At 43.4% G+C, this 19,486-nt stretch overlaps 1 protein-coding gene across 45 annotated transcripts in view; it reads right to left on the bottom strand.

The window, feature by feature from the left end:
• Positions 1 to 7,185: 7,185 nt before the first annotated feature.
• CAMK2G (calcium/calmodulin dependent protein kinase II gamma) overlaps positions 7,186 to 19,486 on the bottom strand; it is a 215,687-nt gene continuing 203,386 nt past the window's right edge. For 38 of the 45 annotated variants that reach the window (XM_072994965.2, XM_078391100.1, XM_078391108.1 and 35 more), the window contains 4 exons: positions 16,434 to 16,509; positions 15,245 to 15,339; positions 13,111 to 13,356; positions 7,186 to 9,706 (listed from right to left, as the gene is read on the bottom strand). In XM_072994965.2, coding sequence (XP_072851066.2) covers positions 13,124 to 13,356; positions 15,245 to 15,339; positions 16,434 to 16,509 — 404 coding nt within the window. In that variant the 3' untranslated portion in view covers positions 7,186 to 9,706; positions 13,111 to 13,123. The remainder of the gene's footprint in view (positions 9,707 to 13,110; positions 13,357 to 15,244; positions 15,340 to 16,433; positions 16,510 to 19,486) is intronic. The other 7 variants (XM_072994963.2, XM_078391099.1, XM_078391098.1 and 4 more) reach the window with 1 other exon arrangement.

The raw sequence follows: 19,486 nt of genomic DNA, 5'->3' as shown, positions 1-19,486 counted from the left end.
CAAAGAATGCTCTAACTACCGTACAATTGCACTCATTTCACACGCTAGCAAGATGATGCTCAAAATCCTACAAGGTAGGCTTCAGCAGTATATGGACTGAGAACTCCCAGAAGTACAAGCTGGATTTCGAAGGGGCAGAGGAACTAGAGACCAAATTGCTAACATGTGCTGAATTATAGAGAAAGCCAGAGAATTCCAGAAAAACATCTACTTCGTTGACTACTCAAAAGCCTTGGACTGTGTGGACCACAACAAACTATGGCAAGTTCTTAAAGAAATGGGAGTGCCTCACCACCTTATCTATCTCCTGAGAAATCTATTTGTGGGACAGGAAGCAACAGTAAGAATTGGATATGGAATAACTGGTTCAAAATTGGGAAAGGAGTATGACAAGGCTGTATATTGTCTCCCTGCTTATTTAACTTATATGCAGAATACATAATGCAAAAGCAGGACTGGATGAATCCCAAGCCGGAATTAAGATTGCTGGAAGAAATGTCAACAACCTCAGATATGCAGATGATACCACTCTGATGGCAGAAAGTGAGGAGGAATTAAAGAACCTCTTAATGAGAGGGAAAGAGGAGAGTGCAAAAAACGGTCCGAAGCTCAACATCAAAAAAACTAAGATCATGGCCACTGGTCTCATCACCTCCTGGCAAATAGAAGGGGAAGAGATGGAGACAGTGACATATTTTACTTTTGCTCCATGATCACTGCAGATGGTGACAGCAGCCACAAATTAAAAGACGCCTCCTTCTTGAAAGGAAAGTGATGACAAACCTCGACAGCATCTTAAAAAGCAGAGACATCACCTTGCCAACAAAAGTCTGCGTAGTCAAAGCTATGGTTTTTCCAGTAGTGATGTATGAAAGTGAGAGCAGGACCATAAAGAAGGCTGACCGCCGAAGAATTGATGCTTTTGAATTGTGGTGCTGGAGGAGCCTCTTGAGAGTCCCCTGGACTGCAAAGAGAACAAACCTATCCATTTTGAAGGAAATCAACCCTGCATGCTGACTGGAAGGACAGATCCTGAAACTGAGCGTCCAATACTTTGGCGATCTCATGAGAAGTGAAGACTCCCTGGAAAAGACCCTGATGTTAGGAAAGTGTGAGGGAAGAGGAGAAGGGGACAATACAGAACGCGATGGGTGGACAGTGTAATCCAAGGTACCATCATGAATTTGACCAAACTCTGGGAGGCAGTGGAAGACAGGAGGGCATGGTGTGCTCTGGTCCATGGGGTCACAAAGAGTTGGACATGACTTGACTAAACAACAACAAAGATCCTATCAGCATGTGAAGTTGGAATCATTTGCCCCAAGAATGATCCACTTTATATACTTGCTTACACTGAATTTCACTTGCCATTTGAATGCCACTAGCCCCATTTGGAGAGATAACTTTGGAGCTCCTCATATTTCTAAATAATAGGGTACTGTCTCAGTCACCCAGAACTGTCCATGATTTGTAAGCATAATAATTGACAGCAACTAGCCAGTAACCATTTTGAAAAGGTTGTAAAAGATTGTATTTCTTCAGGGCAGCATAGCTCTATTTCAGCATTCCCCATTTACGTATGTTAAACACACAAGAAGGAAGGGCACTACTTCTGCTTCTTCTGTTACTCTTATGTGGAAGCTTGCTTTGCAATCGGACCACTGATCTTCCAGGGTTCTGGAACACACAGACAGCCTCCATTGACAGAAAAGGCTGTATTCCTCATGTCATCTTCTTTCTTCTTCACATAGGAGAGCAAGAGAAGATGCCAGGCTAGGCCACTCCTCCTCATATGTCGAGGAAACATAGGTAACATCTGACTATAAATTGTAATACGAGATCTTATTCTCTGCTACTGATTCTAACTTCTTGGAATAAAGAACATCCATTTCAAAGCATGTTTATGTAGTCTAAGCCACTGATCCAAGTGAACACCAGAGATGGTGGGGGCAGTTCACTTTATGTCAAAAACAGTTTAAGCATTTCACTAGATGAAATTCTATTTGTAGTATAAATGATAACTTTCTATCTGCGGGGGTGTATGTGCATACACACGCATGCACGCACACTTGGTACATGCACCCTACCCCACCCTCAAGAATCATGGCAGGAGAGGCATGTTTACCACGGAGGACAGATAAGAAAGTTACAATCCGGCTTGCGCTATTAACAGGATTTCAGCCACTGAAAAAGTTAAACTGTAGGTTGAAGTGGTGGACTGTTTCACTTGTGGTGGTACATTGTTTCAGTTAAAAAAACAACAGTTGGCAGGTAACAGTACTTACCCAGAAACTGAGTAAGAGCTGCATCAATGTTAAAGACCCAGGATTGAAAGAGATTGTATTTATTTATTTATTTATTAGAGTTCTATCCCACCCATCTAAACCAAGGGTCTACTCTGGCCAGTTGACAAATTTAAAAACAATACAACCAAAAACCAAAAAGTCCAAGATAGTGAAGTATAAATAATTAAGATATGGCAGTTAAGATATGGCAGGAGGGAAAGCCTGCCCAAATAGCCAGGTTTTAAATTTATTCCTGAAGATACCCAGAGAGGGAGCCAGGCGGATCTCTACAGGCAAGTTGTTCCAGAGACGAGGGGCCACTGCCGAGAAGGACCGGTTCCTCGTTCTTTCCTTTCGGGCCTCCCTCGGCGTTGGGCCCCTCAGTCGCCCGGCCTGGCTGGAACAAGTGACTCTGCCAGAACTGGGTGGGAGAAGGCACTCAGAGATCGAGGTCCTAAACCATTTAGGGCTTTACAGTGGTGCCCCGTATAGCGATGTTAATCCGTTCCAGGATTAACATCGCTATACGGAAACATCGTACAGCGAAATTAAAAAGCCCATTGAAACGCATTAAAACCTGGTTAATGCGTTCCAATTGACTAAAAACTGGCAGGGACAGGGTGGGTGGGGGATCCCGAAGGCTTCCAGGCAAAAGCCTGGAAGCCTTCAGGACCCCTCCACCCTGTCCCCGCCGCCCCGCGCTGCCTTTCCTAGCCGAGATCGGACTCCCAGGAGCCCGATCCAGGCTGGGGAAAGCAGCGAGGGGTGGCTGCCAGCTAAGGGGACAGGGAGGAGGGAGAATCCCGAAGGCTTCAGGACTCCTCCTCCCTGTCCCCGCCGCCCCGCGCTGCCTTTCCTAGCCCAGATTGGACTCCCAGGAGCCCGATCCAGGCTGGGGAAAGCAGCGAGGGGTGGCTGCCAGCGAAGGGGACAGGGAGGAGGGAGAATCCCGAAGGCTTCAGGACTCCTCCTCCCTGTCCCCGCCGCCCCGCGCTGCCTTCCCTAGCCCAGATCGGACTCCCAGGAGCCCGATCCAGCCTGGGAAAAGCAGCGAGGGGTGGCTGCCAGCGAAGGGGACAGGGTGGGGGAGGGATCCCGCAGGCTTCCAGGCAAAAGCCTGGAAACCTTCGGGACCCCTCCACCCTGTCCCTGCCGCCCCGCGCTGCCCAGCCCAGGATGCCTGACAGGCATCGGGTCTCCCCACCTTCCCCCCGCGGCTTGGATCCGGCTTGGATCCGACCCGCGGGGGCTACCCCGGGCATGGCTGGACTCTTGGGAGTCCAGCCATGGCAGGGCTAGCCCCCGTGGGTCCGATCCAAGGCGGCGGGGGGAGAGTGGGAGAGCGGGGGGATCCGGATGCCTTTCAGGCATCCCGGGCTTGTATCCCACCCGCCGCCGGTTACCCAAGGCTGGGTAACCGGCGGCGGGTGGGATACAAGCCCGGGATGCCTGACAGGCATCGGATCCCCCCGCCCTCCCCCCGCGGTGGCCTCAAAAGGACCCTTCGGAAGGGTCCTTCTAAGGCCACCGCAGGCATTTTCCCCCAGCTGAGTGGCGGGAGTGCTCCTTTGGAGGCTCCCGCCGCTCAGCTGGGGGAAAATGGTGCTTACGGGGAAAACATCGCAAAGCGATTTTTCCCCATAGGCACCTTCGTTATACGATCGCAAAAGCGATGGCAAAAATGCCATCGCTATGCGAATTCGTCGTTAAACGGGGCACTCGTTATACGAGGCACCACTGTATATGTCATCATTAGAACTTTGAAATCAACGTGGAAATGGATGGGCAGTCAATTCAAGGCAGCCAGCGTGGGGGAAATATGTTGGTACCTTTTCACCCCAGTAAGAAGTCTGGCCGCCTCATTTTGTATCATCTGAAGTTTCTGCGTCAATCTCAAAGGCAACTCCACACAGAGTGCATTACAGTAGTCTAATCTCGAGACTACGAGCGCATGGACCAGAGTAGTGAGTGCCCCCACATCAAGATAGGGACGCCGGTGAGCAATCTGTGCGGAACGGACCACTGACGACACCTGGGTCTCCATGGTGAGCGTCGGGTCAAGATGTACACCCAAACTGTGAACCTCACTCTTGGTGTTAAGAGTCACCCACCCAAAGGAAAGAGAGTTTCCCAGACCACTGATGTCTGGGACACCCACCCGAAGGACCTCTGTCTTGCCCGGATTCAGCCTCAGTCTATTCACCTGCATCCATTGCTGAACAGCCCCCAGGAAGCGTTCAGCATCCACTGTTGTTGGGAAAAAGGAGAGGTAGAGCTGAGTATCATCAGCATACTGATGACACGAAGCCCCACATCCCCTGATGACCCCTCCCAGCAGCCTCATATAGATGTTAAATAGCATTGGAGAGATAATCGAGCCCTGCAGAACACCACAACTGAGGCTCCACGGGGCCAAGAAACTCTCCAATCTGCACTCTCTGGGGACAGTCCTCCAAGAAGGAACGGAGCCAGGTAAGAGGAAGGCCACCGATTCCCAACTCAGAGAACCTCCCCAGAAGAATACTGTGGTCAATGGTATCAAAGGCAGCTGAGATATCAAGGAGGACCAGCAGAGACATTTTGCCTGTCAGCTTCCCCCAACAGGTCATCAAACAGGGCAACCAATGCTATTTCCATGCCGTGGTGTGGCCTGAAGCTCGATTGGAATGGCATTGGTTTCATCCAGAAGAGCCTGCAGCTGATCAGCCACCCCCTCTCTACAACCTTGTTAAGGAAGAAAACATTGGCGACGGGCCTATAATTACCAATGTTGTCTGCCGCCAAGCTCAGTTTCTTCCTAATGGGCCTAATAAGTGTCTCCTTGAGACCCATTATTGCTGTAGCCCATTCAGATGTTATAGGCCTTGCTGCTTTGATTAGCCAGGCCAGGCAAGGATCAAGGGAGGACCTGGAGGAGGCACGACAGCGGTCAAGCACTCTGTCCACCATGTCTGACATCACAGACTGAAAGTGGCTCTCATCGGGCAAGACGGAGCACTGGACGTCTCAGCTTGATTCACTGTTTTCAAATAGTGGGTAAGATCCCGGCGAATGGCCTCCACTTTTGATTTTTAAAAGGCTGCAAATTGGTCAGGAAGGTTGCTAGTGGGAGGCCAGTCACTATGACCAACTCCGGATAGATCGCGAACTATACGGAAAAGTTCCACCTGCTGGTTGGAAGCTTCGCTTATCCGGAAAGCGAAGTAAGATCGACTAGTAGCCTTCACCTTAGATTGGTAGAGGTTAGTAGCGATCCTGACAGCTATTTGATTCTTTTCCATCAGGTTCCGCCTCCATACGCGCTCTAACCTTCTTCTATTTTGCTTCATTGATCGCAGCTCTGGATTAAACCAGGGCAAAGGGCATTCTCTGCGACGGAGAGGATGTTTAGGTGCAATTGTGTCAACCTGGTGGCGGCAGTCAGCCAGCTATCAACCAGAGCGTCGACAGGAGCGCCAGTCAAATTGGACGGAATCCCTCTCATGGTGTCCTGGAATCCTATAGGATCCAATAACCTTCGAGGGCAAACCATTAAAACAGGTTCTTCCTCCCCGGCGACGGCGGGGGGGGGGGGGGAGCCACTGCAAGCTTGAATTTAATTAGGCAATGATCCGACCATGACAAAGGGAGAGGCACTAGGTCAGTCACCATTGGAGCACACTCACTCTGCTCAGTGGAGACCATGAATAGCAGAAGAAAAGAACACTGGAAACGTAAAATGTATGGCAATCACTGCACTGTGGGACAGCATGTGAATATTTGTTTAAGATGGCTTGTCAGGAAAATATGAACTAAACAGGATAATAGATTACAGCAGTTAATTAATTATTCTTCCAAATCATCCACTCCTGAAAACTGGAATAATCTGAGTAAAGGTGAGCTGGGCACTACTTCTCTCAAGCAGAATTTTGACTTACACTACATTTTGGACACAAAAGGCGAGACAGCCATTTATATTCAGATTAAAATAAATCAGATGTAACCAAGAGAAGAACTTTGGCTCTTATTTGTCCCAAGATAATAAAGTTTGTACAGCCTGAGAAAGCAGACAGTTTCCTTGAAGAGGTGAGAACCACAAAACATGTTATTTGCACATCCTGGCTCACTAAGGCAGCCAACAGGATACTGGTCAAGCAGGTAAGAGGAATAGTGAATGCATTTCTACAGCAAGGCAGAGGCATGCAAAAGAGGCTATGACAGTGGCTCCTAACCTTGAGTAACTTGGGTGTTCTTGGACTGCAACTCCCAGAAGCCCCCATTACAGTTGCTGGTGAATGCTTCTGGGAACTGTAGTCCAAGAACACCCGGGTTACCCAAGCTTTGAAACCAATGAGCGATGGTAAAACCTCTGGAGAAAAAGCCAGGACTGAACTGCATCATAGTGAATAATTACCAGCCAGTTTCCAGTTTTCCATTCTTGGAGAAAGCAGCAAGGAGTATACATATGGTATTTTACCAGCTACAATAATTTCTGGATTAGATTAGATACTAGTTGCTGAAAAATTGGGGTTGAGAGTGAAAGTGATGTGGTGGAGGGATCTTGTTTGGTATTATTCCTCTGTATTAAAAAATAACTAATAAAAAGTTTCAAGAAAGAGCAGTGTATCATCATATACTTTTAAATTTCTAGCTAGTCAGCAGATATTTAACCAACCTTTGTTGCATTCTATCAAATCCGTTGTTATTTCAAGATGCTTTGAAAAATGAGATATCCTTTTCTAAATTTCTCTGTCTTATCCACAAGCTCACACTCCTTTTTCTCTATGTCATACCCAAACCTGATTCATCAGAAATTCAAAATAGCATCAAATGAATATATTGGCACCAAAGAGAAGCATGTCTATAAATACACCCAGTCTCATTTCCCCAGGAACTCATGAGAATACAAGTACTGTCTGACTTATTGCACCATTTAAATGTTATTTTATTAAATATTTTCAGTTCAAGGTTTCATTATAACAAAGCTATGAAGGTTCTACCAACATTCAGGAAAAAAAAGCCTAACTTGATTCCAATTATTTCTCTACCATGCAAATTTTTTGCATCAAACGCCTTTCATTTCCTGTTTAAAACTTGATATAGTTGTATATAGATGCTTACATTAACCCCATAAGAGAACATTTAAGAATGATAGACGTCTATTAACTGTGTTTGATAATGGCCATACCAAGCTAAGGTTCTTGTTAAATTAGAGCATGTCTTAAAAGACTGTGCAAAAACAAAGACAAAAAAATTGCAACTCAAACTGTTCCAAAAATATTTTTGAAAGATGCAGATACTTATTACAGAGGGTTTGTTATTAATAATTTTCAGATAAATAGACATGGAAAGATCAGACCTAAAAGCATGCAGAATTTTGTTGTTGTTTTTTAAAAAGCTGCATAACTAATTTCCTGTTCCCCATTTGTTAAAAACGTGAAGAGAAGTATCAAGGCTTTTCTTCATTACCTCACTCACTACTTAATGCTGTCTAATATGTTCTATATTAAAGTCTGGCACCTATCCTTCCTTCTGATTGAATGCCCCTCCCCTATTTTCCCTCCATATAACTCTTACTGAGATTTGACACTGAAAACAAGAAAGGAGGATTTGCACAGACCAACTTCGTAAAGGGTAAATGCCCTTTTCCTGCACTGGGTATAAACTGTGGGGATGACCCAGAAATTTCTCATCAGCAGAACAAAAACGGAGATGTCTCCTGCAAAACAGAAATACATCTTTTGTGTTCCATGAGATCATATTTTAACTTCCCATTGTCCTAAACTCCATTAAGAGGTTGCTTCTCTGTTATTCTGCTCAGACCTATTTAGGGAGCAAAAGGTTTAGTTTAACAGAATCCCAGGTTATCAAAATATCGTGATTGGATATGCAAACGGCTTTGATGCCTTTCATAGGCAGGCTACAGAGAAACTACTAAAGTAAAACAGAACATGGACGTTGACTAGCAAAGCTTCTATCCCACTTCTGCTGTTAAGAAACAGGACAAAGCAACGGCCAAAAAGCAAAGTTATCAAGTATTTCCTACTGAAGGAGTAAAGAACATTGAATGCCATCCTTTGTAGCAAAGGAGACAAATGTGGGTGGTACAAAATGGAAATCCCCTGCTTTGTGGGGTGCACCAAGGTTTCTACCAGTGGAAAATGCAGCAAAAACTCTAAAGCCTTCTGTGTGAAGTAGAAGTAGTAGAAGGAGATTCTAATTCAATGGTCTACTGAATAAATACACCATCATAGGTTGGGAAGGAAATATAAGAAAAAAAATCAACTGGAAATAAAGCGATGTCAGATGAACAAGAGTAGTGGAAAAACTACTTGCCTGAAACTGCTGGCTCCCTTTGCTAGTTTTATCAGAAAACAAATCAAAACTGGGAAACCAGTTAGCCCTATAGTTATAGGGACGCGCATATATATCTATATATATCTATATATCTATATATCAGTAAAAAAAACACAAACTAAGTTACACACAGGAAGCAAACGCAGGTGTGTGCAAATCTTCAGGGCAGAATGTAACACAAAAGCTTTTTTCTAAGGAGCACATACTCTGCAGCATTCTGGATCCCACCTACTCTAAATAAAGAAAAACAAGTTAAAATAAAACAAGCCATTTGTGTACTTTCTTCCCTATTTGCTCTTAAGCTTCACCTTTATAAGCTGACTTCACATCTCCAAGGAGTGGCTGTTTGTAAAAATCAGTGCACCTCTGAAGAGCAAGCTCTTAAGCTATTTCCAACCAACTCCTACTGTTCCTTAAAACATTCTTGCTCATTTTTACACAGTTGGTCAGTGGGAGCCAGGCCATGAGCTGACTCCTGCATCTCCACTGCTGACACTTGGGCTCAAGTCAGTCTGCTGGATGGCAGAGGGCTGAGAAATGTCCTACTTCCATCTTGCTCCCCCTTTCACCACGCTGGCCCTGGGGAGCCTGTCACCAGCCACCTCTTGCCATGTAAAGTTGCAGCATCCCCTGAACACATAATGTTAGTCCCCACTGTGCCTTCGCAGAGCATTAAGTTATCTGCATTCTGCTGCCTAAGCTGCTCTCTCACACCCCCTTTCTTTGCTCCGGTTCTGAAAGATGCTCCACAGCTGCTGCCCCATTTTCAGCCCTGGAGAGGGAGGCGCAGGACACTCCATCATGGATGATCTCTTTTCTATACAAACAATATGGGTTTCTCTCAAGATTTATAAGACACCTTCATACAGCAGAAACAGACACGATGGATCCATGGAAAAACAACAGAAAGGTGGCAGCGCCTGGAGCATCAGATTCATGCAGGGTTTCGTGCATTGGCTGCTGCCGGTTTGTAATTCATATTTTTTTTAAACGTCAAAACGAACATGACCGTTGCTGTAATTCAGGCACTCCAGAGCTGCTTGCTGAGAACATATCGCCCTCCTGCTGAGTATCTCCGAAAGCTGCTGTGGTCAGAAAAGGAACAAACATTGGAAGGGTGGGAAGAGAAGAAAATGCAGCCATGTTAGATGAAGAATTTACATTAGTAACTTTCAAGCTCAGAAAGATACACATCAGGTGTACTCAAGGTGGGAAAGCAGATCTCTGAAGGTCACTATATAGTACAGTACAGTGATTTCTTCAGAGACTTCGTTCACACTCAGAGGCACAGAATGTGACTGTTAGAAGGTGTCCCTCCCCCAATTATACACTATTGGGGGAGGGACACCTTCTAATTTATATCAATTTAACCAAACACTTTGATGGAGGGTTTTTTTGGGGTCACAATAAACAAACAACAGGTCAGAATCCCACAGGGAAGAAGTTACGCTTCTGATTCTAAATCAGAGGAAGTGAAATTACAGAGCAAGCAATATATATTTGGCAGATGTTGGAGGAAATGGAAGACCAAAGGAAGACCATGGGGAGAAGCTCATAGTGTGTTCCTTGTACACAGATTTATTTTAAAAATACACATTACCAAATTTTGCTCAGGGTAGCCACCAATGACGGCATCCTAAGGATCACCATGCGAAGATAGCAAAATTATCATCTGGAGAATTCTTATTCTTTTTTTGCATTCCAAGTTAGGCTCTCCCGCCAAGAAGGCAGTGTTAAAACACTCTCTTTTTTAGGATATGGGGAACTTTTTTACACATCTTCACAACAGTTAAGCAGTATAAACTGTTTTTAAAAAGATTGGCAAATAAAACTACATAGGAAGCGGTCCAAGTAGCCACCCAAATTACAGTTAGAACTTAAGGGAGAACGAGGGAAGTAACAACTTTCAGAAAAGCTGCCTAAAGATGCTGCAAAGGAACTAGAAGAAGCATTTCTAAGATTACACCCAGAGATCTGTCATGAGAACTGTCAAAAGACAAATGTATGACACCACGTGCTTGTTGTGATCTATAAAGCCCTATACAGCTTGTGTCCAGGCTATCTGAAGAAAGACATCTCACCGCGAGAGCCTTCTCAGCTCCTAAGATCTTCAAGGAAGTTCTTCTCTCAGTCCCACTGCCCTCAGAGGCATGTCTGGTGGGAACGCAAGAGAGGGGTTTCCTCTGGGCCTGATCCCAGGTTATGTCCACAGGCAAGATTAGGCTACTCTCTTTTGCCCTTCAGGTGCCAAGAAAAGATGTTGCTTTTTAAAAAGGCTTTTCTTAAGTACATAAGGCTCTCCTTGATATCTTAAGTTATCCCCTAAGTATATTTTTGAAAGGTTCTTTTAGTGTTTTAGATTGTTAATATTTATACTCTTGTACATTTAATCATTTTTGGTTGAATAATATATTGTGTTTTTAACCTTTCTCGCATTTTAATTATTGTGAGCTGTGTTGAGGCACTTTATGGGAAAAGACATACTAAATAAATTATTCTTACCATTATTATGGGCTTGTTCTGTGTTGTTTTCTCAAAGTCAGCTGGATAGAGCTATTTGCTTTTTTCATTAGGAAACTATCCCTGCAGACCATGTCAACTGTGGCTGCCACATTCCATAGTCACTTTGCCACATTCCATAGTTCAATCTTGGAGATTATCTGAGCAGCCATAGCAGAGAACTACCACCAATCCATACATGAGCTACTAGAGGAAAGCCCGGGGCCTAGGGCAACTACAGAATGACCAAGTGGTACAGATTGGTGATCCTTCTACTAGCTGAATTTTTGCAAACAGTGATGACAATATCAAGTCTACGGAAGGTCTATCTATAGGAGAAACTCTCATTAGTTTACACTTGCCAGAAGGACAAAGGGCATTTTGAAGACCTTGCTTATCTACCAGAACTTATTCACCCTCTTTAGACTCTAGAGATCCTTTCATTTCTCGAAGTAATTGCTCATCAGTGGTTTTATGGCCTGGATTGTTTTAAAACTGTATTTTTGAAGGTTCTGACACATCTTTCCAAACTGGCTGCAGATGACCACTCAGAGAAGTACAGTTCTAGGTAAATAACCTGTTCGCTTCCCTCTGAAGAGCTATGCCCTGTGATCAGCTGCTCTGCCTAAGAATGAGGGTTCACAGGCTGTCCTTGCCTACTTCTGAGACAAAAGTGTCAGCACTTACAAAAATAGTAGCATGCCTTCAAGTAGGAACTGACTTGTAGTGACCCTAATGTGGCTTTCAAAGTGAGTGAGATAAGTGGCTTTACCAGTTCCACTCCCTCCTTGAGTTTCCATGGCCAAGTGGGGATTTGAACCCTGGTCTCCAGAGTCCTAGTTAGTCCTTTATTCACTATACCAGGGGTTCCCAACACTGAGTCCTCAGATGTTCTTGGACTACAACTCCCAGAAATCTTGGCTAGCATAGCTAGTGGTGAAGGCTTCTGAGAGTTTCAGTCCAAGAAAAGCAGGGAATGCTACACCACACCACAATGGGTATGCTTACAAAGATAACACAAAATACAGGTCCTAGAAGGAAATGGTACCCATAAAGTGGTGGGGAAAATGTGATCCTTGTCCCTAGCCCTGGCTGCCACTTATTACAATCTCAAGATGTTACACTGTCCTGGTTCTAGCAGCAAGAACAGCAGAGAAAGAACTAGCACTTAGAAAAAAAATGCTTTCCCTGTGAGTGTGGTGTGATGAAGCAAGGCAGCGCTGTAACAAGAGTGGGAGTTTGCTCTAGCATGAGCAGTAGGAGGACAGAAGTCAAATGTTGCTCTGAGCAAAGGCCAGAAGGATGATTTTGCCATCATTTTTTTTTTTGGGGGGGGGGGGAGAGGGACAGGAAAATTTTAGTAAATAGGAACCAGCACCACTTCCCATATTATGACTCTCTTAGTCCCTGACTCATAATGGGAGAGGGGAAGAAGCAATCAGGAGACTTGGCAGGCTATTCTTGTAACCCTGAAAAGGTTTGCTCATACTACCATTCCTATCCTTTTCCCCTTACCCCTCACTTTTTCTTTTCCTGAAGTTCTCTAAAAAATCACAAACCAAATTATTCTGTCGTACACCCTTCCACCCACCAAGGAAGTACATCACCACCCAGGTCTGACCAACTGAAAGCACCGCAGAGAGATCACCCACATTAACCACGGGTCCAATAAGTGAAGCATGACAGAGAGAAGACTGTTCCTGGTGGGTCTTGCTAAGGAACCTGCTCTTGCTGCTACAGATCACATTGGCCTTATTCACCCTCCATCTCTGCCTTCACTACCCACCTAGGGAGCCTGACACCGTGAGAATGTTTTGCTTTTTGTTGCTGGAAAATAGTGGTGGTGGTCTCTCGATTTGGCCAGGGCTGTTGAGATTCAAACTGCCAAGTCCTCTCAACAAACTCCCAGCCACAAGTGTCCCTGTAAAGATTATCTTTGCTCCTATATACTGCTCCTCTTTGTACTTGGGGGCATCTTGGATAAACATACCCGTGTTTCAGCTTCACTGGAGCGGAGCCGCTGGGGCCCCAGAACAGTGGTAGTGGACATTCAGCCACTTGCCATCACGACGGTGCCAGACACGGGTCTCTTCAGACTGCATGGTGCGAGGACGGCCTTGGCCATCAATATACTGAGTCAAGCGGATGTAAGCAATGCAGGCTGCATCATCGCCAATAACATGAACATGGGGGTTCAAGATCGTGGTATGGATTGGCTTGCTGTTCTTGGACAGTACTGAGGAAACATTAAAAACAATCAGGATTCCCACCACATCACCACCAGAAACTGGCTCTATCAATTGCTATTTTGACTACATTCATTGCTGCGTCATCGACTCTTCCATCCCAGTCTGTCAATCAATGCAGGATTCCCAGACACTTTTGTACCCGAGCACCCATGAAACATCTTAGTTTTCTTTTCTAATTATCTCTACAGTACAAAGTTTCCAAGCTTTCGAAAGAGAATTAGCATCAGATGTTTTCCCCACATGTCTATGCAAATTCTGCAAGAACCATATTTTCTGTCATTTTTCTCAACCTAGGAGGTCATTGGGAAAGCAGAATTTATTTATTTATTTATTTTATTTTATTTATATCCTGCCTATCTAGTCGATTAAGACCACTCTAGGCGGCTTACAACAAAATAATAGTAATTAATAGTGATATTACTGCACATGGCTAGGATATCTTCTATCTCTTGGGCTAGCCACCAATAGTTTGTTAATGCTTTGGACTGCAATCCCAATCAGCCCCAGCCAACAGGGTTAATGGCTAGAGATTGTAGAACTTGTGGTCCAAACCCAGTAGTGTAGTAGCAAATGCTGAAGTGTAGATGTGCATCATGGTCGCCTCCACAATCAGCCCCCAGCCCCAAAAATGATGTGTCAGTCTATATCAACAAACTGAAGAATGGGCCTTTTGAAAACTAAGGCTCTTAAGTGCCTATTTAAGACAAAACCAGCCTCTGCATTACAACAGGGATGGCTTGTAGCAATTTACAGTTCCTGGAAAGATCAATTTCTCTTTCAGCTGAAGCCCAAGAGAGCAGGCCAATGATGTCAGTTTCTGCTACTCAGAATGCCCTGGGGCTTCCACCTTGGGAGCAATGGCTCCATTATACCACCATCCAAAACATTTCAAGAACAATCAGTTAAGGAAGGTGTCAGACTTTTGGCATCATAATGAAAATTAGCTACCAAGTCAAGAATAAGCTGAACATTTCAGAGGAAAGGTCCATGGCTTTTTCTTCCTATCTCTTGGAAGGCTTTGCAACACACAACATGGCTCACCTATGGTTACATTTCAAACTGGTAGGTTAACATGGAGGGTATTACCTCATGCCACAGTGGTTAAACTGCTGTGCTGCAGCTAAAACTGTGCTCACAACCTGGGGTTCAATCCCAGGTAGCGGCTCAAGGTTGACTCAGCCTTCTATCCTTCCGAGGTCGGTAAAATGAGTACCCAGCTTGCTGGGGGCAAGGGCAATGTGTAGCCTGCATAATTAACTTGTAAACCGCCCAGAGAGTGCTTGACGCACTATGGGGCTGTATATAAGCAGCACACTTTGCTTTTACTTATTTTAAACTGTGGTTTTCTTCTCTGTGATGCTGTACTTCCCCAAGGGCACTTTTAGGTATACCCTCATATGGATAGATGGGATGGTGTGTGTTGAAGGGAGAACAGAATCTAGGGATATCTTTACACAATCTGACCAACACTTCAACCATCACATGCAGGTCTGAAGAAAATCTGGCAAGATAAATGCTGCTGTTTGTTTTTTCCCCTATTCTGTTCTTTTACTGTTCCATTATTTACTCTTCCTTGTTTTCCACTTGCCCTGAATTATGTTTTTTTTTTAAATTAGAAATACTAGGAAGTGGTGGGATGAGACCATCAGTGGTCCATATTTGGTCTGTGGGCCAGAGGACTCAATCCTTTGTCCCAGTACATTAGCTCAATTTCACAAACGTGACTAATTTGGAACTCCAAAACCTGGGAAGAAAGTCAGAAAAAACATTTGGAAGCAACATCCAATGAAACCTCCAAGAAAACTAGAGCTCCCTCCTAACCTAAGCAGAAAGTGTGAAGGTTTACTTTGTTGTTGCCAGTTATTTACCACTCACAGTTCTCAAAGTAAAACTTGTGGAAGTCCATCCCCTCCACGAGATTCCCTAGAGCTTCAGGTTCAAAAGAGGTCAGCCCAGGGTCACAGATCTTCCTGTAACAAACAAAACATTCCTGTCTCATTGGTCCTTTGGATCATTTATTGGAATTCTGTAGCCTGTGCCATGCAAGTAACTAGTACCATATACTTCTGATGCAGAGGATTTTCTAGAGTGCTTTCCCAGGGATCAACACAAGCTCCAACTTCTTCAAGAACAAATCACAAGCAATTTGAAACTTTAGGATTAGAATCCTTCTGCTTCAGTTCTCAAAGGAACGGAACAAGTGCTTGGGATGCAGGTGAGAGGATTCTAGCTTCCATCTTGTTCTCAAAAAAGCAGCAAACTACTCTTCAGTTCTCACTCATCCTCCTCATGCACCTGGTCTAGCTATATTCACTGTCCTCACTGGGACTCATTTCTACTGTGCCACTAAGCAGCTATAAGTGCATATTTATTTTCAAATTACTAAGGATCATATTTGCAGAGAAAAAGCTCTGCCTAAAAAATACACAAGGTAAGAGCTAACAAAAGGGGAATTACTAATCATCAAGTGTGCTTTATGTGTTGGATTGTGACACCTAGTTTAGTGGGAAAATAAATTTGCATTTGCAAAGGTACCTGTGTACATAACCCATAACGGCGTTACTGCAAATATTAGCATTCAGTTCTGTATTGCTACTAAAGCTGTTTTCATTTAGCATGCAAATGTTGATTTTCAATCTTAGAAAAACATTGTATATTAATCCAGTTATTTATTAAGAAGAAGGCCTAAGTAGCTGTCTTGAAGACAGCACAACCTGTCTGAGAGAGAGAGAGAGAATACCAAAGAAGAGTAGACTAGAAATCTCCTCCCTTGTATGCTAGCCCTCTATGTATAGGGATATTTCATTTCACAGGGGTATACCATCACATGAGCTACAACTGCCTGAGAAGTGGTACAACCCTATATCGGTGTATTTGCCTTCATGTTATCTGCATATTTTATATCAAGAGTGCTACACTTGTTACATCCAATTTACATTTGAGACTCTCTGAAATGACAAGAGACACTTACTCCTACCTTTCCAGTGTTCTGGCTACTGAGGGTTGTGGGTAAAATCCTATTTTGATTTTGGAATGCTGTCATGCCCTCTGCACTTCTACTTACGTGTAAGCCTCAAAGTCTCCATTGTTGATTGCTTCTATCAGCTGCTCCGTTATCTTGATGATCTCCTGCTTACGCACTAAGGAGAATGAAAAAGGCAGCTTTAACATGCATGGAATTATGAGAAGCACATGGCAAAGAAGTACCTTTTTCAGAACAGTCAACAGAACAACCACCAGCTTTATTCCCAGTGGTGGATGCACCTCTGAACTAAAGAAGAGTAGTGATGACTGCAATCCATTTGAAGGGATGGAGTCTGGTAGATGAAAGGAAAATAGGAAAAAGGGAAAGACAACATTCATGACAACAGACGTGCTACAGAAAAATTCCGCCCGAACACTATATCTAAGGATCAGGTACAGCTGCTTATGAAGGACTTATGCACTGACAGTCAAGGATCAGACTACTCTGAATCTGCTGTAAGGCTGCCTTTCTTATCTGCAGTGGAGATGAGAAAAGAAGAGATGAATCCAATGCTCACATAATGATCCAGTCCTAGTTGCAAGACTGAAAGCAAGGTCATAAACTCACACGCTTTATCCCTCGCTCACTTCCTCAATCTCTGCCATTCACCCCAATTTCATGTCATGTATTCCTTGCTTCAACTGACGTTTAACACAAACTATAGTTTCCTCATAAATCAACGGCTTAAACCATAATTTGAAGCTGATTTACAAACCATGGTTTCAAAGGAATGGAGGCTGTATTGCACACACATAATGCAAAACCACTGTTAGATGGAAAGAAGGGACAGAAGAATCACTGAAGAGGTGAAGGAGGAAGGTGGAAAATGAGGCTTGTTTTGAAAACTGCTGTTACAAGGGAAAAACATATTTGCACTGGTCACATCACAAAGTCCTCTGTTTCTTAGTACTGCATCACTACACAACAGGAAGTACAGAAGTGTGGGCCCAAGTTCCACAGACCTTGAAGAAAAGATACAATGATATGTCTAAAACAAATCTCCCATAAGAAGATTGTACTCATGAAAGATTCTCAACTCTAATCTCACTCTGATCTGTAACCTGACAATATAAAGCACGTCATCCTTCTATTGACTGCTGCCAACTTAAATAACCTGCTTCTACTTCATCACTGTATTATTCTATGGCCAAGTTAGTAACCACCAATTATTCCGATACACATTATCTGTAGTAAAGCCTGGAGATAACTCTGGTAATAATGTTTCAGCAGTTAGTTTTGTGAGCCTGCAGTAGCAAAAACTCAGCCATGACTCCTATGTACAGAACATGACTGTACAACTTGTTGATGCTGAACCAAGCGGGATAAAGACAAATGGCAACGAGCACAGTTTTTCAAGTGCCCGAAAACCCACATCCAGACCATTTGCTTCTTGTACAATATATGGAAAATGCACACCTACTCTTTTGTAAGTGCTTATAAAACTGTTTCTCAATTTTTAGATGTTCGTTTTTTAAAAGATGTAATCTGAATTCTGTAGCCCTCTAGACAAGCATGAAGATGAAAAATCTCCTGGGTTTGTCCATAGCATCTCTGCTTCAGATGCACAGATGTTCTATTTAGCTGGTAAGAGCGGCTTAGTAGAGTTGGTGGAACTACCACATTTTAGCAGTTCTGAGAGAGTGGTAAGAATAAAGCACAATGAATTTCTCCACAAAGGTTCATTTCTCCCACAAGAGGTCATTATAAGCAAAACATCCCTTGCCTCTTAAATGAAATAGCCCTGACACTATTTTCTTTTCCCAATGTTTTATACACTCAAAATATCTAACTACCAAGAAGAGCACATAGTCACTAAGAAAGACTGCACCACATGTAGAAACATCTTCGAAAAGCAAATGTAAACAACTTGATTTCTCATCCATCAGTGTATTTTTTTTCAGCCACTGAAAAACAATTATCTCCATACAGATGTCAGCATTTATTTGCCTTCTGACTTTTTCATATGATTGCTAGCATGATTAGTCTAAGTGCTCATATTCTAAATTGCAAGTGAAATGCTGCCATCATGACAACAGGTGGATTTTATCAGTGTTGAAAGAATCTACATCTATCAAAGAGTGTGCAATATAGGCACTATCTCCAATTAAAGTAATGGTTGAACCAAGGTTGAACCAAGTGTGACTAACCAGGTCAGAGAGAACATACAGGACAATCTTGTGGAAACCCCCCTGTAAGTATCACTGTAGCATTCCAGGTATATTGGGGTACACTGAAGGTAGCTTCACTGACACTTGCTCCAACACTGTGTTGTTTTTTTTAACAAGTGGCCCAAACAAGCAGAATTGCCCTAATATTCTGTTTAGGGACTGCTCCGAATTCTAATTTCACACCAAAGGCAGGATACAAAACAATTCTGAACATGGAGAAGCTAACTGTAGTTTGGGTTGTGACAACTAAAAGAAAAACAAGATTCTGCAAAGAACAGATGTTTCCTCACTTTAACTATTTTCATTACAATAAAAGCACCGATACACTGCGAGGGCATTTTATATACGACAGAAAAAGATCTATATCAAATATTGTCCTCTACATCAAAAGAAAGAGGCATGGAAATGAACTCAGCCTGTGACTTTCACAATAGTTGCATCTGACATCCTACACCAAATTTTTTTCTTGCGTGGAATTTGCACTGAGCCATAGATTTGTGGCCATGAAATCAACTCTCAGTCTCTTAGGCTGTTATGTGCTATCAAATAATTTCTGATGACGTGTTCTCAAATCTCTTACTGACAGCTAATATTAGCTAAACAATTCTCTAAGCCAACAAGTAACCTCTTTACTTCAGTAAAACTTATTTCATGTAGAATGCTAGAGTTCTCACCACATCTCTGGAGATGGGCACAGAACTTGCTGACAGGAGTAAAAATTGGTTGCATTGTCCCAAGTGCAAAGATGAATGAAGAAAAACAGGATATAGTTTTGACATAGTCATTTAGAAGAAGATGCTTATGTGAAAGTGACAGAAATTCTGCTAACAATTTTAGCACGTTTGGAGGCCAATTGTATTACATTCCAAAATTCTGAAATTTACCTCTGCTTTAACATAATTGATTCCTAGGAGTCTAATTCAG

This window comes from Pogona vitticeps, chromosome 3, assembly GCF_051106095.1.
Source record: "Pogona vitticeps strain Pit_001003342236 chromosome 3, PviZW2.1, whole genome shotgun sequence".
NCBI lineage: Eukaryota > Metazoa > Chordata > Lepidosauria > Squamata > Agamidae > Pogona > Pogona vitticeps.
This window is presented reverse-complemented; position numbering and strand designations above follow the sequence as displayed.